Source organism: Colius striatus, chromosome 13, assembly GCF_028858725.1.
Source record: "Colius striatus isolate bColStr4 chromosome 13, bColStr4.1.hap1, whole genome shotgun sequence".
Taxonomy (NCBI): Eukaryota; Metazoa; Chordata; class Aves; order Coliiformes; family Coliidae; genus Colius; species Colius striatus.
The window spans coordinates 18652348-18675211 of NC_084771.1; the positions used below are offsets into that span (position 1 = coordinate 18652348).

General features: G+C 38.7%; 1 protein-coding gene across 3 annotated transcripts in view; it reads left to right on the top strand.

Moving 5' to 3' along the window:
• Positions 1-22864, top strand: part of CHM (CHM Rab escort protein) — a 77220-nt gene that overhangs the window by 8408 nt on the left and 45948 nt on the right. For all 3 annotated transcript variants that reach the window (XM_062006860.1, XM_062006862.1, XM_062006861.1), the window contains exons 2-4: positions 4598-4664; positions 20685-20757; positions 21935-22059. In XM_062006860.1, the coding sequence (XP_061862844.1) occupies positions 4598-4664; positions 20685-20757; positions 21935-22059 (265 nt within the window). The remainder of the gene's footprint in view (positions 1-4597; positions 4665-20684; positions 20758-21934; positions 22060-22864) is intronic.

The window sequence follows — 22864 nt, forward strand, 5'->3', positions numbered from 1 at the left end:
AAATGCCAGTGACCCAAAGATCACTTATGAGAAAAATCTTTAATTTTATATTTATATCTATCTGCAAATGTAATATCCTACTTCATTGAAATTTTAAATGAATGTTTCCTTGAGAAGGCCTGGGAGGCTAATTTACCTAATACTACATCTGATAAATGGAGGTTAGTAAGTGGAGAGAGACAGCAATGGCTTTAAGGAATGATGACGTATATTTCAACTGGTACTAATCAGTCCTTCTTCATGAAGGAAAATTCGTTTATCTTTGTTTCTCCTGGTAAGAGAAATGAGGTGCGGGACAGTTTACATAATACAAATATTTTGTGTGTTAAGCATTCTAGAGGGGAAATAGGAAAATACCTCAAAGCACAGAAAAGTATTACTTCTTCTTGATAACAAGCATGGCTATTTCTGAATTGATTCTGCTTCAAACATGAATTAACTTCTCAGTCAGCATGTTAATTTGATACCAGAATCGTATGGCCTCTAAATCCTTTTTATGCTGCCAGATACTTACGTATAACATACTGAAGTCTGGGTCTCTGCTTTCTTGTGTTTGAATCATGCGATTGCTATTCAGACTTGTTATTTTGCAAATACCATTGCATGGCTAAAATTTGTCTGGATTTGGAACCTTATTTGAGAAGAGTGTTATTTTGCAGGAGCCCTTTTCATTTCGGATACAATAAAACATGTGCTGTGTTTTATGGTAGCTAATACGCTTAATAGCTTAGTAGGAAAATATTGCTATTCGTTATACCAAGTGTCAGATCTCTGATTTGGTAATTTGATTACTGGTTTTGGTATCAGTACTATCTTAGAATTATCTTTAATAATGTAAAAGGAAATGTCGATTCTCAATTAGATCTTGCTGTTCTGTGATTGAAGTTGTCAGATCCAAATCATTACTCAATTGCCTGTTCAAAAACATTGAATGTCATGAGCAACAGATCATAGTGCTGCGTCCTTCATTCTTTAAGCTGGCAAAACCAGAAGCTGACTGTTCCCCAAGAAGGATAAGTGGCAAAAAGTGTTAGAATAATACTTCATGAGAAGAACAACTTAGAGATGGGCAGTTTTATTTACTTGTTAGACCTAAATGAAACTTTAGAGTCAATGTTAGGGATACAGCCTTTCCCCTGCAATCATTTGAATTCTGTAACAAATCATTATCTTCAACTCAGACTGTGAGTGAGAAGTTTTGGGAGTCTCCTCTGCCCAGTAGGTAGGGTGTGAACACATTTCAAAATTTGAATATAAACCATTTTGGAGTTTTTAACAAATCAAAGTTCAGAGTCGGAAATTCTCCAAATAGGAACAATTTATAAAAAGAATATATTTCTCTGTTATTGAATAATCCGAAGTGAACCTGTTTTGTATTACTATGTGAGCATCCCGTAGGAGACAGTTCAGCTTCACATGCTATTGTTCAATAAATCTCTATCATTTCTCTAATGAGACTTTTCCAAGTTAGTTACTGTTTTTCTTAGGTAGAGAGGGACTATCTATAACTGCATTACAATGGTCTGTTTACCAGAGCTTTCTTTCTTGGAAAAGGCTTTTGTACAATAACCACCATGCAGCCCAAATCACATGTAGGAGTAACTTAGAGTTGACAAAGTTGCCTGTTCTCCGTGTGGTTTTATTTCTGTTAGAGAAGAGACTTTGGAAGCTTGTGCCAATGCACAGTCTTATTTCTTTGGCTTACCAAGGTTTTGTCATGTAAGAATAAATGGTGTCTTGCTCCTTCAACTCGCTCTAAGAGCCTCCCCAAAAACTAAAATGCATGAGCCCTGCCTTTCTTACACTTTCTCATTTTGTTGCCAGTGGGTACTCAGAGGGCCACAGTATCTTACAGGCAAAAGGTTGGTGAAGAAAATTGATGCCAGCTTTCAAGAGCGAGGAAGCTAATTCAGGGAACAATTTCATCCAAGGTTAATGGAAGAACAGACCTCCAACACAGTATCAATTGGATCCAGCTTAAAGCAATCAGTTATGCCCTAGTAGCTATAACTCCAGTCCTGGCCGGCCAGGCAGCACTGGGATGTTTTATAACACTTCCTCAGTGGCTTTTATCAATAACGAAGGAGAAACAAGTTTCTTGGTTCCATTTCTAGAGTAATATTCTGTGTGCCCAGATGAGGGAAAGAAAACCTTTTTCAGCATCTGTGAACAAAACAGTAGTTGTAGATTCTATTCCAGATAGTTTATAGATGGAGAGAAATGGCACATGTATATAATAAACACTTGGGAGGACAGCTGCATGGGGAGCTGCTTTCACGTAAGACTGTATGCATCCAGGATCTTGTGACCGTCCTGAGGTGCATGCGACAGTTGCATATTTTCTCCTTGTCTCTTTGGTCAGAATGCTCTGTGTTTTGAATTCTTAAAAAAAATCAACTGTAAACATTATTGGCCTTTCTAGGCTGTGAAACAGATATCCCAGGAGCTATTGCAATTGTTTGTCCCTCTCTCTACCTCCAGAGACAAATTCAATGATAAGCCTTCACTTGCTGTGGAAGGTCAGTGATACTATTGTAATGTTTTCTGGTTTAGCAATTCAGAAAGGGATTTTCTTTTTTTAATCCATCAAAATTGTAACCATTAGAACTGGAAAAATTGCTGGGAAGTTTTAGCTATTTTCCTGGAAAATTTGTCATAAACCTCCTTCCTTATATTGTTACAAGTGTTGGTACTTTTGGACTGTCCACACCAGCGTGGAACTGGTCTGCCAAAAAAAATTACCATCTGCTTCACGTGGAAAGTTAGAAGATCAGGGTAGAGAGGTTGTACCTCTTGATTTTGACAGTTGTGTTTGCCTTTGCTGGATTAAAGAGTTCATGAAACTATGGTCTCATGTAGCTAAGTCTCAGTAGGTGCTTTCTAGACAGTGTTTTGGGATCTGGAATTAACAAAGACTAGCTCTACTGTTTAAAATTATTTGTTCCTCTCTGAGTGGTAAGTTGTACTTAATACCCCAGTAAAGTCTAACAGCTTCTTATTCTAGTTAAGTGAAAGTTGGTGCTTTGCAGGTAATAGAGTTGTCCAATATTACATTTTGTATTTTAAATGAATCATTGGATTGGCAACATGCTAAACTTGTATCTGTTTGTTAAGGCAGTGTTCTCTTGGAAAAAAACCAGAAAACTGCAGGCCTGAAATTCTCATCAAGATGCTGTTTGTCATGGAGCTAGCAAAAGTTTGTGCTTTACCACCTTCTAGTTCTGTCTCTCTTCAGTTGTGCTAGTACAGCTACTGCTGGCACTGCACTGTAAATCAGATTAGTGAAACACTCCTTTCACTTTGCTTAATCTCATCCCTTAATTGAATATGTAACCTAAGTGTCTCCTAATACCAATCCCTTAGAATTTTAATCACTTTTACTGAATTACCTACTTAAACAGCCAATAGATCATTTTAAAAGAGATTTAAGCAAAGCTTGTGCCACACAGCTTTTTAGACAGCAAGCTATACTTTTCTGATTCTAGTCAGAAATTCAAGTCATCTAACTGTGCATGTAAAAATCTGGTGAGTGGGAGTAGGAGTTAGAGAACAACCTCATTTATGTCTTAAGTTTCCAATTGAGGTCATGTGCCATTCCCAGCAGATATTACTGATAGAGAAATATCACTAGCTTTTTTGGTTTGGTTGGGGTTTTTTTTGCTACTTATGTTTTCTAACTGTCATGAAAACATACTGATTTGAGAGAGTGTAATTGCCTGGGAGATTTTGAAAAGGTGGGAGATTTTGAGAGAGTCACCACTTAAAGACAACTGTCTTGCATTCATTTTGTCTCTTACACTACCCAGAACTGTGAAGTGAAAGTACATTTGGACTGTTGGTTTAGCTTTCCTGTTTATGCTCAGGTCTTGGTCTGCATGTAGAATGTCGAGTGAGCTTCTGGGCTCACTTTTGTATCAAACCAATTAGTTCAATCAGAAATTAAGTCCAAATACAGTTCTAAAATCTGTTTACACTAGAGATGTTTGCCAACAGGTGATATGGAGGAGGCAGCACAGTGCAGGACTCTCTGCCATACACAATTGTGTAATGGCATCCCAGTAGCTTTTTAGCTTCATGCTTCTCACTGCATCCTCGGACAGTATACTAGGGCATGCAGCATTTCTTAATTTTGAACCGTCATTTTAATGGGCTATTGCACAGTCTTCACGTTACGCCCGATGCTTTGAAGTAAATAAAGATGCACAAAAATGCCCTCAAGTAATACCTGTCTGTAGCAGGAGGGATACAGTTACAGAGCATCCCGCTAAAATCTAAGCACTTACTGGCATAATAATACATAATCTGTTTATTGGTACCAAGGTATCTAGAGAAGACACTGGAGACAGACTTTAACTTGGAAGTAGTAGTATTTGCAAGTTACATGTCTCATACAGCTATTTTAACAAGTGTTGCATTCAGGAGGGTCATAGAAAAATGCTAACAAGGCAGAGTTCATTATTTTAGTAAAATGAAAATATTAAAAATTTCACTTTACTCACATTGTAAAATTTCTCTTGTTGGATTTGCCTGTTTGTGACCACATTCTAACTTAATTTCATAGCATACTAAGTTTTAAAAATTGTGTATGTCCTTTCAGGTTTGCCCGAATCTATAATTGCAGCAGCATGTGCCAGAAGTGGCCAGAGAGTTCTCCATGTTGATTCGTAAGTTACTCCAATAATTTTCCTTTTAAAGAGTTAAACTGGCTAGAAATGTGTCTGTGTCAATGTCAGTATGCCCATCAAGACCTGTATTTTGTGTTCATCTGGCATTGAGTGGACCTACGCTTCTGTGTCTACCTCATTTTTGGGATGTTAATTCCTTCAGTAGAACAGGCAATTTTTACGTGCCAGCTCAGCAATTTGGAATGTAAGTGATATGGTCAAGAATGCTATTGATGTCTCCTTTCATACAGACTGGAATAGTTACAGGTTTAGTACCCCTCATTATCATTAGTGACAGTAATTATCCATTCTGGTTTTGTGAGAATTTTTACCTGAGCCATTATCATGTAATGACAAAATGATTCACTAGTATCTCATTTGTGTCAGTTCTCAGTGCCTAGAGAAGTTATTACAAGTATTTTTGCATTTTAATTATTATCGGAATGAAGACGAGTGAAATGTGGCTGATGAGGCAGGAGATAAACACAGCACTTCTCTTTCTTTGCTGCCTTCTCTCTATCCCGTGCTAAATCAGTCTGTAAGAAGAGTACAGAATATCACTGAAATCAATTTATTAAAAAAATACTTCTGGTGCACTTTGAAATAGGAGGATTTGCTGAAGCACCTGAAGTAACATATTTCATTGCATCCTTTGGAGGGATTAACGTTTCATTTTGATTCTCTTTACCAATTAGCCAAAGGTAATTTTTTAAAATAAAGTTTGTAACTATGTACTATGATGCACACTGATATTTAGAAAAATTAGAAATTTAGAAAAAGTCTTTGAACCTTGGCTGATTTGTATACCTGCTCAGCAAAATTCAGTATCATGACTTGAGTCTAGATATTTGGTTTCTGAAGCAAGCTTGAGGTAAATGCTGGAGCCTCAGCTGACCAAGGCAAACTCTGAAAATACTCCTCTCTCGTGTCTAGCACTTAACATTTCCTCATAGCTTTTTGAGTCCATCAGTCATTACTAAGTGGTTTTTGAGATGGCTTAACTGTCTGTGTTTTTCTAGAAGAAAAGAAGTGCAGTGTATTTTGTGAGATTTCAGTGCTAGGCACCTGCTGGAGTTTGTTGTGTGAGACCAAGATATGGCTATACAGATTTCAAAAAAAATTTTGGTCAGTGTTGACATTGATCTTGTTTGTAGCTGCCCGTTGTCCTCTTGCTGCTTTTTCAGATCCGTTGTTACTGCAATTATGCAGTTTGTTGGGCTAGTATGGTTTTGGGAGAGAGTCAGAAGCAGCAAGAAGGGATTTTGTCATGGCCTAAAAAAATAATCAATAATTTTCTAAGATTAAACAAATTTTTGCATTTCAGCTGTCGTTAATATTTGTGCATGCAACTAAAGTGGATAATTTGGTAAAATTTATCTTAAGTATGGGGGGAAAATATTGTACATTCTTAACTGTAAATAGTTATGTTTGTATTTTATGCTTAATGCACATATTGCTGGTAGACTACTTAGATTTTGTTAAATGAAGCGCTTCTATTATTTCAATTTTTCATGTTTGTTGGCTATCAGAGTCTGTAATAACAGTTAGCCACTGGAACTTTGATTTCTTATATCCATGCCTATTTTTAGCTATGATGAAGAGCCTTCCAGAAAACTCACAGAAGCAGGCAATTAGAAGTGTGGAATACAGATTTTGTTTATTCCTGTTTTCACTTAAATATGCTCATTTACATTCACACATGCTTTTGTTTTTATGATGAAAATGAACGCATCCACATTTGATTCCTTCCTCCTGTGGAGTTATTTTCCAACTCCAGCACAGACTGAGGTCAGGGTAAGGTGTTCTTAACCAAGGTGTTCTTTGCTAGTATTAATAGTTGCCATTTTAATTGGTCTGTGCACTTGCTGAATTATGGTCTAGAATCCATATCTTGGCAAAAAAAGAGAAATGTTTATGCTGTACAACCCCCTCCCCATAAGCAGGGAAGCGCTTCAAGCCATCTGCTTTTTGTGTTTAAGTTGGTACTCTTGCAAAAAAAGCCTACCAAAACGAACAGAAAACCCTCACCCTGATGCCATTTGAATTTTAAGTGAAAAGTTAAGTCTTAGAAAGCTTGCCAGAGATTCATTTGAATTAAAACATTTTAATTTTATCTACTGTATGTCTAGTTTAGAATACTAATTTCTAGGTGAATTTTCAAGTTTTAGTGAGGCAACAGTGTAATTGAACATTCATTGACAAAAAATCCATTTCTATTCAGCATTTTAGAGTACAAGAAAATAGTATCTGGGGTTACTGAAATACTTGTTTGTGTTAGATGTGCGACTTTGAGTAATCTTTTTTCTCTACAATGGTCTGAGTTAAGTTAGGCATGAAGTATAGAAAGCCTGTATGGGTAAAGTATTTGTTTATAGTTTGCTTGCATTCATTGCCTTCTGTACATAATTTTAGTAGTTTTAATCTCCAACCATGTTTGCATTTATCATAATATACTGCATAGGTGATAATGGAAGATAGTTTTGAAGTGGGCTATTATAAAATACAAAGTTCTAGGTTTGATTTATAAACACTGTCCAAGCATCGCCATCAGCAGTAGCTAATCTTATTCAAAATAGTCACTTCACTGCAGTGTTGCCATAAATTCCTGTAGACTGATTTTAAACTAAAGTTAGCTTCTGCCAAACAGTAATTGAAGGAGCTCTATTTCTCTGTGCCAGCTATCTGTCTCAATAAATGTAAAATCTGTGGTTCTTTTCAGAGAGCTACATTTACTGTAGATATTAATGAGCTGTTGACATGTGAAATTTCAAGGATATTTGTTAAGTGATTTAGCGAAGTAATTTGCAATTTAAAATGTGGAGATCGGCACTTAGTTTAAACTTGAAGTTACTAAAGAAAGGTAGATCAAGACTAAAAGTTGATTACTTGAAGTGAATATATCTCCTGTACTAATTGTTCATATGCACAGGACTTTCTTGTAGTGGCTTGCTATGTTTTCTACTTTTAGTCCTTTGATTATTTGCTTGTAGTTTTACACTAGTTTGATTATTGAGGATGGAATAATTAGATGTGAGGTAGGTTTAGCTACATTCTGTGTTTGATTTTCAATATCTAGAATACAGAATTTGTAGACTGTAGTTTTATTGGCTCCGTCCTTCCTCCTTGACTCATTCATCTTTTACAGAATCATAAAATGGCAGGGTTTGGAAGGGACCTTTAAAAATGGTCTAGTCCAACCCTTCCGCTCATGCAGATCCACCTAGATCAAGCTACACAGGAACACGTCCAGGAGGGTTTTGAAAACCTCCAGAGAAGGAGATTCCACACCCTCCTTAGACAGCCTGTGTCAGTGCTATCTCCTCCTCACAGTAAAGAGGGTTTTCCTTAAGTTTAAGTGGAACTTACTGTATTTCACCCTTTTCCTATCACTGGACAATACAGAAAAATGTTGCCCCATCCTGCTGGCATACACTTTTTAAATACTTGTAAGTATTAATGCAAAGGCAAATGAATGTCAAGATGCAGGATTTTAGCTCATACTTTGTGCCCAACTAGTGCTATCTACTTCTTGTATCTTGCTTCGTATTTCTTATTTTTTTAGTTTACTTTGCCTGTAGAGTAATTTATAACCCTAAGTGTTCCTTGTGTCCAAAATTCTTTTGTATCTGAGTGTCCAAAAGCATGCTGGGCATTCTCTTTGTACTTATCTGCTCCAAGATACCTGGTTTTGTAGTTTGTTCTACTTACTAGACAATCTGCCTCACTTTTTTCAGAACTTGTAAAATATATTGTGTAATACAAACTGTGTCTTCATATAGCCTTGTTTGAATCTTTAACTTCTATGAAGTGAGGTTACTTTGTAAGTACAGCAACCAGAAAAGGTTATTTTGCAAAGCAGGTCAAATTCTTGCAAGAAAATAAAGGAATTATTTAACTTCCAGTAAGGAAGCCTAGGCAAAAAAATTCATATGTTCTGGTACGTTTGGATCTTTTTTGAAAAAGTTGTTTTTATTTTGTATTTGGCTTTAGGATATGGTCTCATAGCAAAGGTGTTAGAGATTAAACCATAGTCTCAACTGGCCCGTAATAATTACCTTCGGTCATGTTCACATCCTAGAATATAATGTGACGTAGTGCAGGTGACTACCTCTATCACCCTTTTATTAATCTGAAGGATCTCTAGACCTGTTTTGTTAAGCTCTTCCCCTTGGAAGGCAAGGAAACATTGTCCACTTCTCATGCTCCTCAGCTTGATAATTATGCCAGAATGAGAATTTTTAATGCATGTAACTGTGTATGGGTAGCACATGAAAATGTATGGGTTTGAAACCTGAGTCGTTTCGTGTTCAGAGCCTTAAAATCAATGTGGCAGTAACTTCCTTTGCAAAAGACAGCTACTATGATGGTTCGAGACTTCTTTCAGAAAGATCAAATGCAGGACAGACACAAATATATAGGCAGCTTTTTGTGAGCAATCATGAAGCATCAGCAGCTTTTCTTCAGACTCCACCAGCTTTGTTATACCACGACTGTTCTCACATGGCACAGAGAAGGACAATCTTCCTAACAAGCATAGACTCTGAAATACCTTTTCTAGTTCTACTAGTTTATCTCATTCTTTCAAGTGTTCAATTTCTCAAGTTGCAGTCTGTCTTCAAAAGGATGTTTTAGATATTCTCTTGGTTCAGATTCCAAAAATGTTAATCAGTAAAATTTGCAATTTCAGTGTTCTGGACTGGCATTTGGTGATTCTTTTCAGGTATTTGCAGAAAAAATGGAGTTAGTAACTGAAATCAGAGGCTAGTGTAGAAGAGAGAATTAAGCTTTTTGCAGAGGTAAAACTATTTGGGTGACATACCTGAAAATTTGCAAAAATGGCTTCAGCAGTTCTGTTGTTAGTTCTGAGCTACAAAGCTGAGACTTGAAAAATAAGAACTAAAAGCAGTAGTATTTTATCTCATGTTAAAATCCAAGTAATACAGGAGAAGTTTTGAGTAAATATAATTTAGGAAGCAATATATGGGAGAAGAAGAAAACATCTGTACTGCATCTTACTTGATAGAAAAATTAATTTCTAACTCTGCTGTTACACCTTCAAAATCTTTCATGGTCTTATGTAGAAGATAATTGAATTAAAACCCGAGAAAGGAGGAGAATAAACATCTTGGTAGTTTGCTAATAGCAATGGAAGAGGGAGCTTAGTCCTTGAAATTTTAGGATAATATTTTAACTTTAATTAGGCTTTCATCTTCATTCATTACTTTAAGGAATTCCTCTGTTCGTCTCCAGGGCAATTATAACAAAAATACTTGATATCAAAGGACTCCTAATTGTAAAACCATTAATCATCTCTTTTCAGAATTTCTCTTCAAGATTTTTACTAAAAACTTTGCTCGCTGTATCAGTAATTGTCTACTGTCTGTCTTTAGTGTTTTCAGGTGAGAAAGTTAAGCAATCCTGATTTGTCATGTGATGCAGGGCAGAGTAGTTAAAATTCCCAGGAAAAAAAAAATCTGGAAGTTGTAGCTTCAAGAGAAGATTAATATTTGAGGTGGTATAGCATAACTTGGGAAAGATGCTCAGCTACCAGAGGAAAGGAGGGACAGCTGAGATTCATTTTCCACTGGAGAAAGGCCATACAGTCTCTGAAACCCGTTTGAGCTTCAGAGCAGCATTACAGAGTGCTTTGTTGAAAGATTGATTTGCATCAGTGGTGCTTGAAAAGCAATTTCAAAGGAAAATCCACCTGATGAACAGAGGAACATTTACATCAAAGGTGTCTGCCAGCTCACAAATAAACTTTCAAAACTTACTGTGAAAATAACATTAATTTCTCTTACAAAAAGTTTTTATTCTAAATATTTTAAATATGTATTAATTTATATTGGTATAGATTCAAGAAACTCAGGCCTAATTTAGGCAGGTGTTTTCTGTGAATTCTGTGATCAATGGCCTTGCTTGCTCTAACAGCCATAGTCAAGGAAACTTACAACTAAAGTAGCAGATTCCTTTAAAAGTAAATATGGCTGTGGGGTTGTTTATGGAGATCCAGAAGTGGTAGATAACACATAGATATTGAACTTTTTATTCAGTGGACTCTTGAGGAGCAGCAAGAAATTAACTTGCACCATTGACAGCTAAAACAAAGCTGGAGATTATTGTTGCGTGAAAAAATCATTTACTGTTTTGTAGACTGAAAGCTGACAGAATATGCAATATATTTAATCCTCATTGGTTTGTATTCTATGTGATATCATATAGCAGTGCATTTTAAGCCTCTCCTGAGTGATTGACGTAAGTCTGTGGCAAGTGTGATTTAAGTACAAGCTCTTTTTTACAGATGCTGGGAGTTATGCTATGGAGCTCCTCTTGGAGTAAGCAAATTGCAGAGTAGACTATGCGTGTGCGCTTGAAGTGTGGATCCCATTGGCCTTAAACATCGTTTTGTTTTGTTGAAGCCACCTTTATTCAGTGAACGTTGGATTTTGTTGTCTTTGCAAAAGGTGTCCTATTTATGCTCTTCACTATTGCCCTGCAGTAGCTGAAAGACTTTTTTAGGTCAGTTTCTAGTCAGGAGCGATTAAGCATTGTTCTGCAGACATCTGTCCTTCATATGCTAAGTAAGCACCTCAGTACAGAGCATCACCCTCTGGTGCTGTGAAGAGACTGACACTCTTAATGAAGTCTTTGTCAGTGCAGATAAGCCTTGTCAAAAGCATCTCATCTTAACGCTAGAATCAAACCCGAATTTAATTTTTTGCTTTTATCACACCTCTTCAGTTTAAGAGGAAGTTGTGATAAGGTTTTTAAGTTTATTGGACTTAACAGTCTTTGTATTATTCTGTAACATGCAAACCCCATTTTCCTCACTTATTGTGGATTTGGGTGGTTTTTTTAGTGTATGTAGTAACGTTATCTATCCATTCAGGAAGGTACTAGTGGTATCTTTTGTGCTTCTGAAGTGCCAGCATACAGTGCCAGAAAACAGTTAAATCTTGAAATTACTTCTTTCTTTCTTTCTTTTTTTCAATAACTAAGTGACTTGAAAAAAAAAAAGTAATTGCACCACTGTTTTTGCCGCCAGAGTGGTTAAATATTTAAGATGTAGTATGCTTGATAACAAAAGCCAGTTAATACAAGTGATACCGAAATACTGATAGAAAAAAATTAAACGGGAAAGCAGATACCTTCTTTGATTAACAGCAGAACTATTAGTTTTCTGTGGTGTAAAAGAAGGTAACTAATATTTTCAAGAAAGAAGATGATAAATATAAACTGAAAAGTACTTGTGGAACTCTGATCATTTTGTACAAATCAGTTCCTTTGGCTCCACCTACAGTATATGCAGTTTAATAAGTGTTATAAATGAGCACAATGGGCCATTTAAGCCAATTAAAACCAATTTATTAACACAGAAAAGAAAAAGCAAAGCACAGCGCTGGGCGACAGGGGGAGTCACCGCTCCACCAACTGCGCAACGAGAGTCGTTCTGTTCCTCCTTTTATACTCTCCTCCACGTCACCCCTCTAGCGTCCTTCCGCGCATGTCCACCCAGTTGCTAGGGGTCGTTTTCTGCCTCCGGCTGATCGTTGATGAAGGCCCCAGTAGTCTTCCTTGGTGTCCTTTGCTTAAGTCTGAAACTCGGAACAACTTGTAGTTGATTAGTTCAGTAATGTTTATCTTTTGCGGTTTCTCAACTTCGTAAACTATCACAAGGTTGCTAGCCCTTGGTTAACTATTTACAATATATTCTTTCCTGTTTCTAGTGAACAAAAAGTCATGTTCCCATCACAATCCCCCCTTTTTCTATTTCACTCTTTTTGTTCACTGAACCTGGTGAGCTCCTTTCTGCTGAGCTCCAAGTAGTCCTCTGCGTTTTCACTGTTTAGTGGTTCATATCTTGCTCTAACTAGCATAAGGTGAGCAGCCTCCAATCTTCCCTTCACTATGTTTATCAATTTGTTAAATATACAAGGCCCAAAGGTTAATATCAAGATAAATAATATTAGAGGTCCTGCTATAGTGGACAAAAGCGTTGTGAGCCAAGGAGAGTGGTTGAACCATGATTCATACCAACCCTGTTGTGCTTCCCTTTCCTTTTTACGTTTTTCCAATTGCTTCCTGAGCTCAGCCATGGTATCTATCACTATTCCAGTGTGATCTGCATATGTGCAACATTCCTCTCGTAAGGCTACACACAACCCTCCTTGTTGTAAAAACAATAAATCTAAACCCCTCCTATTCTGGAGCACTACTTCTGATAAGGACCTTACTGATTTGACTAGCCCATCTATCGCCTTTTCGATTCTACTCGAATCTTCATCTACTGAGGCTCTTAAGTTTATCATACCTTTTTGTTGGTTTATTAAGGCAGCTGCTCCTGTTCCTATTCCCAATATTCACAAAAAAAATTCCCCAGGGTAGTTGCAATATGCCTTCCCTGGATTTGATGCTGGGCACATATAGAACCCTACCTTATTCTTACAGGGCTGAGTCTGGATAATGTCACACAGCTGACATCTAAAAGAGGGGGCCCCCGAAGTTGTAGTTTTTGCAATGACCCGTTGATCTTCCCATCTGATAAGTGACCATTTAAAGGGTTCATGGCTTGGTACATTGTCTCCTAGTGCTGTCCTGATCAATGACCATATCATCCACATCCACATTAAAGTTAAGTAAAATCCACTGCCAGTGTGGGTATGGTTAATTAGTCTGCCCAATTTTCCCATCCTTCTAACCCGAATCCTCTCGCCCCTTTGGTCATTGCCTGTAAGCTCCATGGGGTTCCGTCCTTTCACCAAGTATCCCTCTGCCTCGCTCGTCAACTAGTTTGCTGCTAGTTACGAGGGTTATTATCTTCTTGGCAGCAAGGATCCTTTTGGGGATGGAACTTACATTCCTCTCGCTCTTTGAGAGAGTTCACAGGGAGTTGCACCTGCAGCTGTTGGTTCGCCCACGGCTTGACCCTCGCGGGGGCCGAGAGGCTGGTTAGAACAGTATTGCCAAATTCAAATAAGAGGCCCCAATCCCGGCTTTGAGGCCTCGGATTGAGGTTATGCCCAAACTATCCCTCCCAGTACGGTTGGTAAGTATGGGCCCTCCCTTTTTCTGACAGTGGATTTATCACAACTTCTTACAAGTTTTAACTTGTACCAATTTTATAACAAAAGTTCAGCAAGCTAAATAATCAACAAAAATGCAAAAGTTAGCTGTTAAAAATTCAAGCTCGGTAAATAGGGACACAAAGTCAATGATAGCTTTCGCTGGATTCTTTCCTGGTTTGCTGGTGACAGTCTTTCCCACTACTTAAGGGGCAGGGATTTATAATCGTACCGTCTTTCCTTCCTCCAAGTCTATGAGCTTTGTCCGGACGTCCCTGGTGTAACCTTAGTTAATACCAGCTTTAGGTCGTCTGTTGGTGTCTTTACTTTCCACTGAGGAGCCGGACACTCTGGGAAGTTGGAAGGGTCTACTGGCCCCTTTATTCGGCTTGCATGAGTCCACCCTTTCTCGGCTGTTCTTATGGCGGTGTCTGTGGTGAGCAGTGTTAAATAGGGCCCTTCCCACTTCGGTACTAGTGGGTTTTCCTTCCAACTTCTGACTAACACCCAATCTCCGGGCTGCACCTGATGTAATACAAGATCCAAAGGAGGTCTTTGGGTCCACATTCCTTTTTCCCATAAACTTCTCCTATACTTTGCCAAAATAATTAAATAACGATTCAAATTTTCGTCATTAATATTGGGGTTTGTTTGTACCTTTTCTAAATTATAAGGCATTCCATATAACATCTCAAAGGGAGATAACCCCGTATCTGCTCGTGGTTGTGTTCTAATGTTCAATAGGGCCAGTGGTATACACTTTACCCATGATAATTTAGTTTCTAACATCAGTTTAGTTAATTGTTTCTTTATTTCTCCATTCATCCTTTCTACCCGCCCTGAGCTCTGAGGATGATATGGGGTATGTCTTTCCCACTTTATTCCCAACGCATTAGCTAAATCCTGAGTTATTTTCGAGGTAAAGTGCGGGCCTTGATCTGAGTCTATGGTTTCGGGTACCCCATATCTCGGTATTACTTCTTCAAGCAAAATTTTTACTACAGTTTGGGCAGTCTCTCTCGTAGTTGGGAATGCTTCCACATAGTGTGTGAGATGATCCACCATCACCAAAAGGTATCTTATTCGCCCCACTTTAGGTAGTTCTGTAAAGTCAATTTGTAGGCTTGAAAATGGTCTTTTAGCTAAGGGTCGACCTCCGGGAGGTAATTTCCTCAAGTTACTCCGATTAACTCGTAAACAGGTAGGACAACTTTTGGTGATGTGTTTGGCAATGTCGTGCAACCCAATAGTCATATATTTGGTTGCAAAATGATCTGCTAGTCCTTGAGCTCCCCAGTGTGTACCTTGGTGTAGTTTATACATAATTCTTTGGGCTACTGCTTTGGGCAATATTTCCCGCCCATCCTGGGTTATCCATTTTCCATTGTCCTTAGACAATTCCAATTTCTTTAACTTGTCCTCTTCTTCGGAGGTGAAGACTAATTCCGTGTCCTCCGTTAATCTATCCTGCCTCTTCGGGTTTTCCCTTAAAAGCATTTCTCTAGCTGCTGCTCGCTTAGCTTCCCGATCTGCTGCATTATTCCCCCTAGTTTTGAGGTCCGTTCCTGTTTGATGGCCTTTTAGGTGTACTACTGCTATTCTTTTGGGTCCCCTCAGGGCTTGCAATACTTCAATTATCAATTGCTGGTGAACTAACCCCTTCCCTTGTGAGTTAATTAATCCTCGTTCTTCCCATAATTTTCCAAAGGTGTGTACTACCCCAAACCCATATTTGGAATCAGTATATATCGTTCCCTCCTTCCCCTTCAAAAGTTTTAAAGCTCGAAGGATGGCATACAGTTCACAGGCTTGTGCTGACCAGGACTTATCCAAAGCCCCTGATTCCACTACTTGTAAGTTTGTGCCCCTTATGATAGCGTAACCTGATTGACGTTTTCCTTCTACCACCCGGGAGGATCCATCTACAAATAACTTTTCTCCTTCATCTAATTCTTCTTCTTCTAAGTCAGGCCTAATTTTAGTTTGTTCTTCAATAGTTATCAAACAATTATGTGTCAAAGGTGTTTCTTCTACATTCCCAAACAAAAAGGTAGCTGGATTTTGAATAGCAGTTGTTTCTAAGGTAAAATTTGGTGCTTCTAATAAAATTCCCTCATATTTTAGGAGCCTAGTGTCTGATATCCATTTGTCTGCCTTTTGCTGCATAACGCTCCTGATATTATGGGGAGAATAAACCTTGAGATTGCTATTAAAGGTAATTTTCCTAGCCTCTTCGACTAATAACGCGCACCCAGCTAACATTTGCAGACACGCAGGCCATCCTCTGCTTACGGGGTCCAAAAGTTTCGATAGATACGCTACAGGTTTCCTCTTATCTGCCCATTCTTGGGCTAGTACTCCAAAAACTATTCCTTCCTCTATATTAACAAATAAGTAAAAAGGTCTTTTTAAATCAGGGAGGCTTAAAACTGGGGCATGCATCAGACTCTCCGTTAGTTCCCTCAGTTTTTCTGTGTCCTCCTGAGTCCATTTCATCCACCCATCCTGAGTCAGCTTTTGGTATAAGAACCTGGCCTTACTACTATAATTCTCAATCCATTGTCTACAATATCCTGTTAAACCCAAAATTTGTCTAATTTGTCTCTTGTTTTTAGGTATTGGCAATGATAGAATAGCCTGCACTCTTTCTGGGTCTATTCTTTTCTCACCTCGTTTTAAATAGTGCCCTAAATATTTTACTTCTTCTTCCACAAACTGTAGTTTGGCTCTTGAAACCTTTAATCCTTTAAGTCCCAAAAAATTTAAAAGTTTTATACTTTCTTTTCTTACTGCTTCTTCATCTTTTCCTGCTATTAATAAGTCATCTACATATTGTATCAAGGTTATCCCAGGTTCAGTTTGGTAATCCTCCAATATTTGTTCCAAAGCCTGCCCAAATAAATTAGGGGATTCTGTAAAACCTTGGGGTAACACCGTCCATCTAAGTTGTTGTTTCCTCCCTGTCTCTGGGTCTTCCCATTCAAAGGCAAAGTAATCTCTACTCACTTCATCTAAAGGACAAGCCCAAAAGGCATCCTTTAAGTCGATTACACTGTACCAGTGATTGTCCGGGCTCAGTTTACTCAATAACGTATAGGGATTAGCCACTACTGGGAACCTGGCTATTGTTCTCTTGTTTATTTCTCTTAAGTCATGTACTAAACGATAAGACCCGTTTGGTTTCTTTACCGGTAAAATTGGAGTATTATAAGGGGACATACAGGGTTCCAGTAGTCCCTGTTTGATTAGCCGGTCGATTTCTGGTTTCAGCCCTTTTCTCCCTTCCAAAGACATTGGGTATTGTTTTATTCTTACTGGCATCTCTGGATTTCTAATAGTGACCTTGAAGGGAGTAATTTCTAATCTTCCAGCGTTGTCAGGATTATACCATACTTCAGGGTTGATCCTTTCCTCATCTTCCAATCTCAAGGGGCACAACTTAATTTGGATTTCCTGTTCCACCACTGTGATTTGAATACCTAATTCTACAATCATATCCCTTCCTAATAGGTTATAATCTGATTCGGGTACTAATAAAAAGTCCCCAATGCCCATTTTGGAGTCTGATTCTACCATTACCTCTTTTATTATCTTAACTTCAAAAGGTTCTCCTTTTGCTCCCACTACTGTGGCAGTTTCTCTAGATAATTTACACCCTTTAGGTAATGACTGGAGTGTAGACCTTTCAGCTCCAGTGTCAACCAGGAAAGTAATATCCTGGCCCTGGGGACCCACCTTCAATTTTATCAAGGGCTCTCTTCGATGTTTCTGGGTCCCCAAAAGGTAGAGCCCCTGACCCCCCTAATCCTCCTTAAACTCCTTCTCATCCCTGATCCGCATCCGACATTCCTTCTTAAAGTGTCCCTTTTTCCCGCAATAAAAACACACCTTCAAGTTTTGTTTATCTTGTCCATTCCACCTGGATTCCCTTTTGTCTTGCTTGGGTTTCCTATCCATCTCCCGGCTTTCACGCATTGCAGCCACCATTATTCGGGCTTGTTTCTTATCTCGCTCTTCCTCCCTTCTCACATATACCTTTTGGGCCTCTCTTAGCAATTCATCTAGCTCCCTATCTTGCCAATCCTCTAATTTTTGTATTTTCTTTCTAATGTCTTCCCAGGATTTGGAAACAAAGTGTACTTTCAGTACTGCCTGTCCCATTTGTCCATCCGGATCCATTCCTGAATACAACTGAAAGTTCTTTCTTAGTCTCTCCAGCCACTCAGTGGGGGTCTCATCTTTTTTTTGTCTTTCGTTAAAAGCTTTGTTAATATTCTGTCCCCTTGGAACAGACTCCCTGATCCCTTGCACAATTATTGTTCTGAGATCTTGCATATGCACTCTATGGGCCGGATTCTGATGGTCCCAATTAGGGTTTTGTAACGGCCATTTTGTATCTGCTGCCGGCCCTTGCGCGTGCTGCGTATCCCAGATGCGCATTCCTTCCCTTCTGATCATATTTTTCTCTTCTGCTGTAAATAAGATGTTCAATATAGATTGCAGTTCTTCCCAAGTATACATGCTGGGTCCCAAAAATTGATCTACCCGCTCGGCTACTCCAAGTGGATCTTCCAAAAGGGATTCCATTTCTTTCTTAAAATCCCTAACATCCCCCGAACTTAGAGGCACCGATATAAACCCTATGCCAGGTTGGGGTCCCCCCATAGGCATCTCTCTTAAGGGATATAAACCCTTCCTGGTCCGGCTTCGGGTTACCGGTCCTGTATATTCGGGTTCATCCGAATCCGAGTCTGTCTCTGTTGGTGCGCTCGGAGGAGCCACTGCTGCCTGTACTTGGGGTGGGGGTACATAGGGTGGAGGTGCCACTAAAGCGTCATCTGGTTTACTTCCCTTTTTCTTACTCTTATTCCCTTTTGGTATTTCGGAGAGCTTAAACAGAAATACCTCCGGTCTCTCCACCCACACCCTAGCGTAATGACTCTCTTCTTGGGTACAGGGGGGTATTTTGCTATTCACCCAAATATTTAAGGCTTGTCTTACCCAAAGTTCTGAGGAACCGAATATAGGCCAAAACACCCTTTTAGAAATTTCCTTCCCTCCCCATACTTCAACGCAATATTGAATCATTTTGGCCTTATCCTTGTCCTGCGTGCCTGGAAAATGTCGCCAGTTTTCTAACACAAACCCTAAAGGGCTTTCCCTAGGTACTGGAGGGAGTTTTACCTCGGCAGGGGGCTTACTCTTCCCCTGTCCCATTCTTCCGGAGTGCTTTCTTTCCGCGCTCCGGGATCCCACAGGGGCTTGCCCTTCCCCTGTCTTATTCTTCCGGAGTGCCTTCTTTCACACAATTCCTTTCGCTTCCCCTGGTTCGTGGCCCAAGCCCTCGCGGGTCTGTGGGAACCGCACTACTGAGGGTCCGCACTCACTTGGAGAGTCTGGCTGCCAGCTCTCCTCTCATGCACATCACACAGTCGCACTCCGGGATCCCAACCCCCGCCCGGACGGATCCCGTATTACTCACGCGCCCTGGACCGTCGTCCCGCGTCTTCGTCCGGACTTTGTGCACAAAACTTTTAAGGGGGTTCCCCGGGCCCTTAATTCTTCCGGAGTGCCTTAATTGCACTCCGGGATCCCCTTTGCTTTCTCTTTTCTTTTTTTTGGGGTTCGTCGGTCGGGGTCGAGGGTGGATTTCAAGCACCGGGGCCACCAAATTGGTGGGGCGCCCCCCCTAGTGACTGAGAATCCTCCCCTACGGCCTCCGATCCGAGTCACGGCACCAAGCTGTTATAAATGAGCACAATGGGCCATTTAAGCCAATTAAAACCAATTTATTAACACAGAAAAGAAAAAGCAAAGCACAGCGCTGGGCGACAGGGGGAGTCACCGCTCCACCAACTGCGCAACGAGAGTCGTTCTGTTCCTCCTTTTATACTCTCCTCCACGTCACCCCTCTAGCGTCCTTCCGCGCATGTCCACCCAGTTGCTAGGGGTCGTTTTCTGCCTCCGGCTGATCGTTGATGAAGGCCCCAGTAGTCTTCCTTGGTGTCCTTTGCTTAAGTCTGAAACTCGGAACAACTTGTAGTTGATTAGTTCAGTAATGTTTATCTTTTGCGGTTTCTCAACTTCGTAAACTATCACAAGGTTGCTAGCCCTTGGTTAACTATTTACAATATATTCTTTCCTGTTTCTAGTGAACAAAAAGTCATGTTCCCATCACAATAAGAATGTTGCCAGAGCATCTTAACAGTCTATAATAAGCAGAATCTGCTCTGTAAACAGTAGATAAATAATAGACCAAACTGTTTGGTGGGGTTTTTTTATTAATTTGTAAAAGGGATGTAGTTTCTACTGACAAGGCCCGGTTTTGGTTTACTCAGCCTTCCTTTGTGTAGCCAACCTCGTGAAGCACTCTTAGTTTAGAAGTGGCATGCAATGCAATTATCTGTACTTTCAATCAGAAACAGCATCGCTATGCTTGTGTGACAGAGCTATTGCATCCTGCCAGAGCCCTAAACTGTGAAATGTGTTAGGGATGCAAAAAGCCTGATCTGATTTTACTGAGAACTCACATGAAGCTGGCAGACTTTTTGGCTTGGTTCCACACTAGGTAAAGATGTCTAATGTAATGCAAGTGTTTGAGTTAGAGGTGTAGTCAGTCTGGCCAAGAAGCAGTACTATGCGTGTTTTCCTTTTAATCATAGCATCGCACATGCTTTTATCAGCATTATTCCAAATACTTTGGAATCCAGTTCCTCCAAATACTTTGATTTTGGACTAGAGTCTGTTTGGTCAGAGATGCATACAAATGAGTGAAAATTAAAGTTCTTCATCTCATTGAGAGCTGTGAAATATTATACTAATTTTTACATTCTTCATCTGTAAAATCTGTAGTGGGAAGTACTTTGAATGTCTCAAACTTCGGTTGGTTTTTCTTTAAACTTGAAAAAGCTATATTTTGTCCGTCTTATCAAGTTTCACTCTTGTTTTTTCTTTACAGGAGAAATTACTATGGTGGAAACTGGGCTAGCTTTAGTTTTTCAGGATTATTGTCCTGGATTAAAGAAAATCAGGTAAAAAAATCATTCTTTGAATGTTCCTCAACATTACATCTCAGTTTCTTGCATAATTTATTAAAAGACAAATTACCACAGTGCTATTTCTCTTTGGTAATTTGACAGATGAAAGAGATTTCTAGTTTTCAACTTCACTGGTTAAGACTTAACCATCTGGCCCAACATTCTAAGACTCTGATATGCCAGGTTTATTAATATTATTATCTCAAACCAAACAATCTACTGATTGTTCGGGCCTTTTGGGTTCTTTATGTTGAAGCAACCACATTATTGTTTGGATTCCCTTCCCAGCACCTTCTGCAAATAAAAATTTGTTATTTTTCCAATTCTGGTTTGATTATTTTCTACTCTGTGATGTTTCAGTCCCTTTTGTTTTCCTTGTGTGCTTCATCTCATTCTTCTTAACTGAAAGAGAGGTAAATACTGAATCCTTCCATTGAAATATCCTGTAAGCAGGGCAAAGTGATTCATGTTGATACTGTATTTTTCAATAACCAGAGTTTATCTAATTCCTGTCAATCCACCTGAAATCTTCTGAAGAGGGTATTTATTTAGGAGATTGAGCACTTGGAATGTATTAGCAAATGGGTGTTTGTATTATTTACTGAAGTGTTACGATCATGTTGGTCTGTAGGGAATGGAACTTTTTCACTTCAGTCTCATGTATTTATTATATAGTACTGTCTTCTGGTGCAATCAGTGGAGTTGCTCACTGTCTGAACTTAGTATTCTCAGGGTTCTGTTATGTGATTTAGAGATTCCTCTGTGGACAGATTAATATAATACCGAAATCGGTGTATTCTTTCATACAGTCCCCACTCAAAGAGTTTTATCACAAAATTTGGAGCTAACCTGGCTGTGGCAAACCTATCTTTTAGTAGATCATATTCAAAGCTGTATCCAACTCTTTACTAAAACTTGTATTTCATTTAACATTCTAATTTCAGATTAATAGAATTGGTAATGTCTTACAAACATTGGCATACTATAATAAAGTCAGGAGCTCTGTTTTAACTCAAAAAAAATCTGAATAGAAGATGCATTAAGATCATTAAGATGATTCTTTTGTCTTTAATGTAAGATGGTACAACAAATTGTTTAAGACTTCAGAGATTTATAGTTAAGGAGCAGCTAGCACAATACTAAATTGAATTTTGCGATTGTTCTTTGTAAGCAAAAGACAGATATCAGTGATGAATGTGAAGACTGGAGTAAGCTGATCCTTGAAAATGAAGAAGTTATTTCTCTCAGCAAGAAAGATAAAACTATTCAACACATAGAAGATTTCTGCTTTGATGAGTAAGTATAAATATAGCAATAAAAAATTTCATCTGCCCAGAAGTAAAATAATCATATTGTGCTTTGGACTTCAAGCTTTTCACTGTGCTGCAATACTGCATGTTGTCTCAAAAATTACCCATGACCTCGTCTTTGTGCTTTTGTTGAAATCACTTGCACTGATGCAGTATAATTTGTTGGACAACTTTTAGTTGGTAGATGACTTCTCAGTAGAAAACAGAAGTATTAAGTTTGTAGGTATTATGAGTAATATGAGTTATGCACTGCCATTTACTGTTTTTTTTCTGTTACTAATTTGTCTAAAAGCTCTTATTGTAAAGAATTAAATGCATAAATACATATAAATGAAATAAGTACACAAGAGTAGGAACACAGACAATAGTACTGTAAATAGAAAATATTTAGTAGTGATAAAATGATAAAGTGATATTTGCCATTGGTCATTTCTGTATTCAGCAATTTAATTTGCTCATTAAGCAACGCTTACTCATAATAGTTTAGAAGCTGTGTGGTCAGAGGTTTCTGGAAATGTAATAACAACTCTCCTTTTTGAGCCGTCACCTTCCTCCTGCCGTTGAAGTACAGCTCTTTACATACAACATACCACCTTAGGATTGATATGTAGTAAACATACTAGCTCTTTGTAGGAGTATGTCTGTATTAGCAGAAGTTAAGAATATCATTGTCTCTTTTTGCTGAGATTTTTAAATGGAAGTATAATACTTTGTTACGTCTAAGTCGTGTGCAGAAGGTGGGCTTTTCGCAGTGTCATGTTACTGAAAATCAAGGAACATCTAAAAGCAAC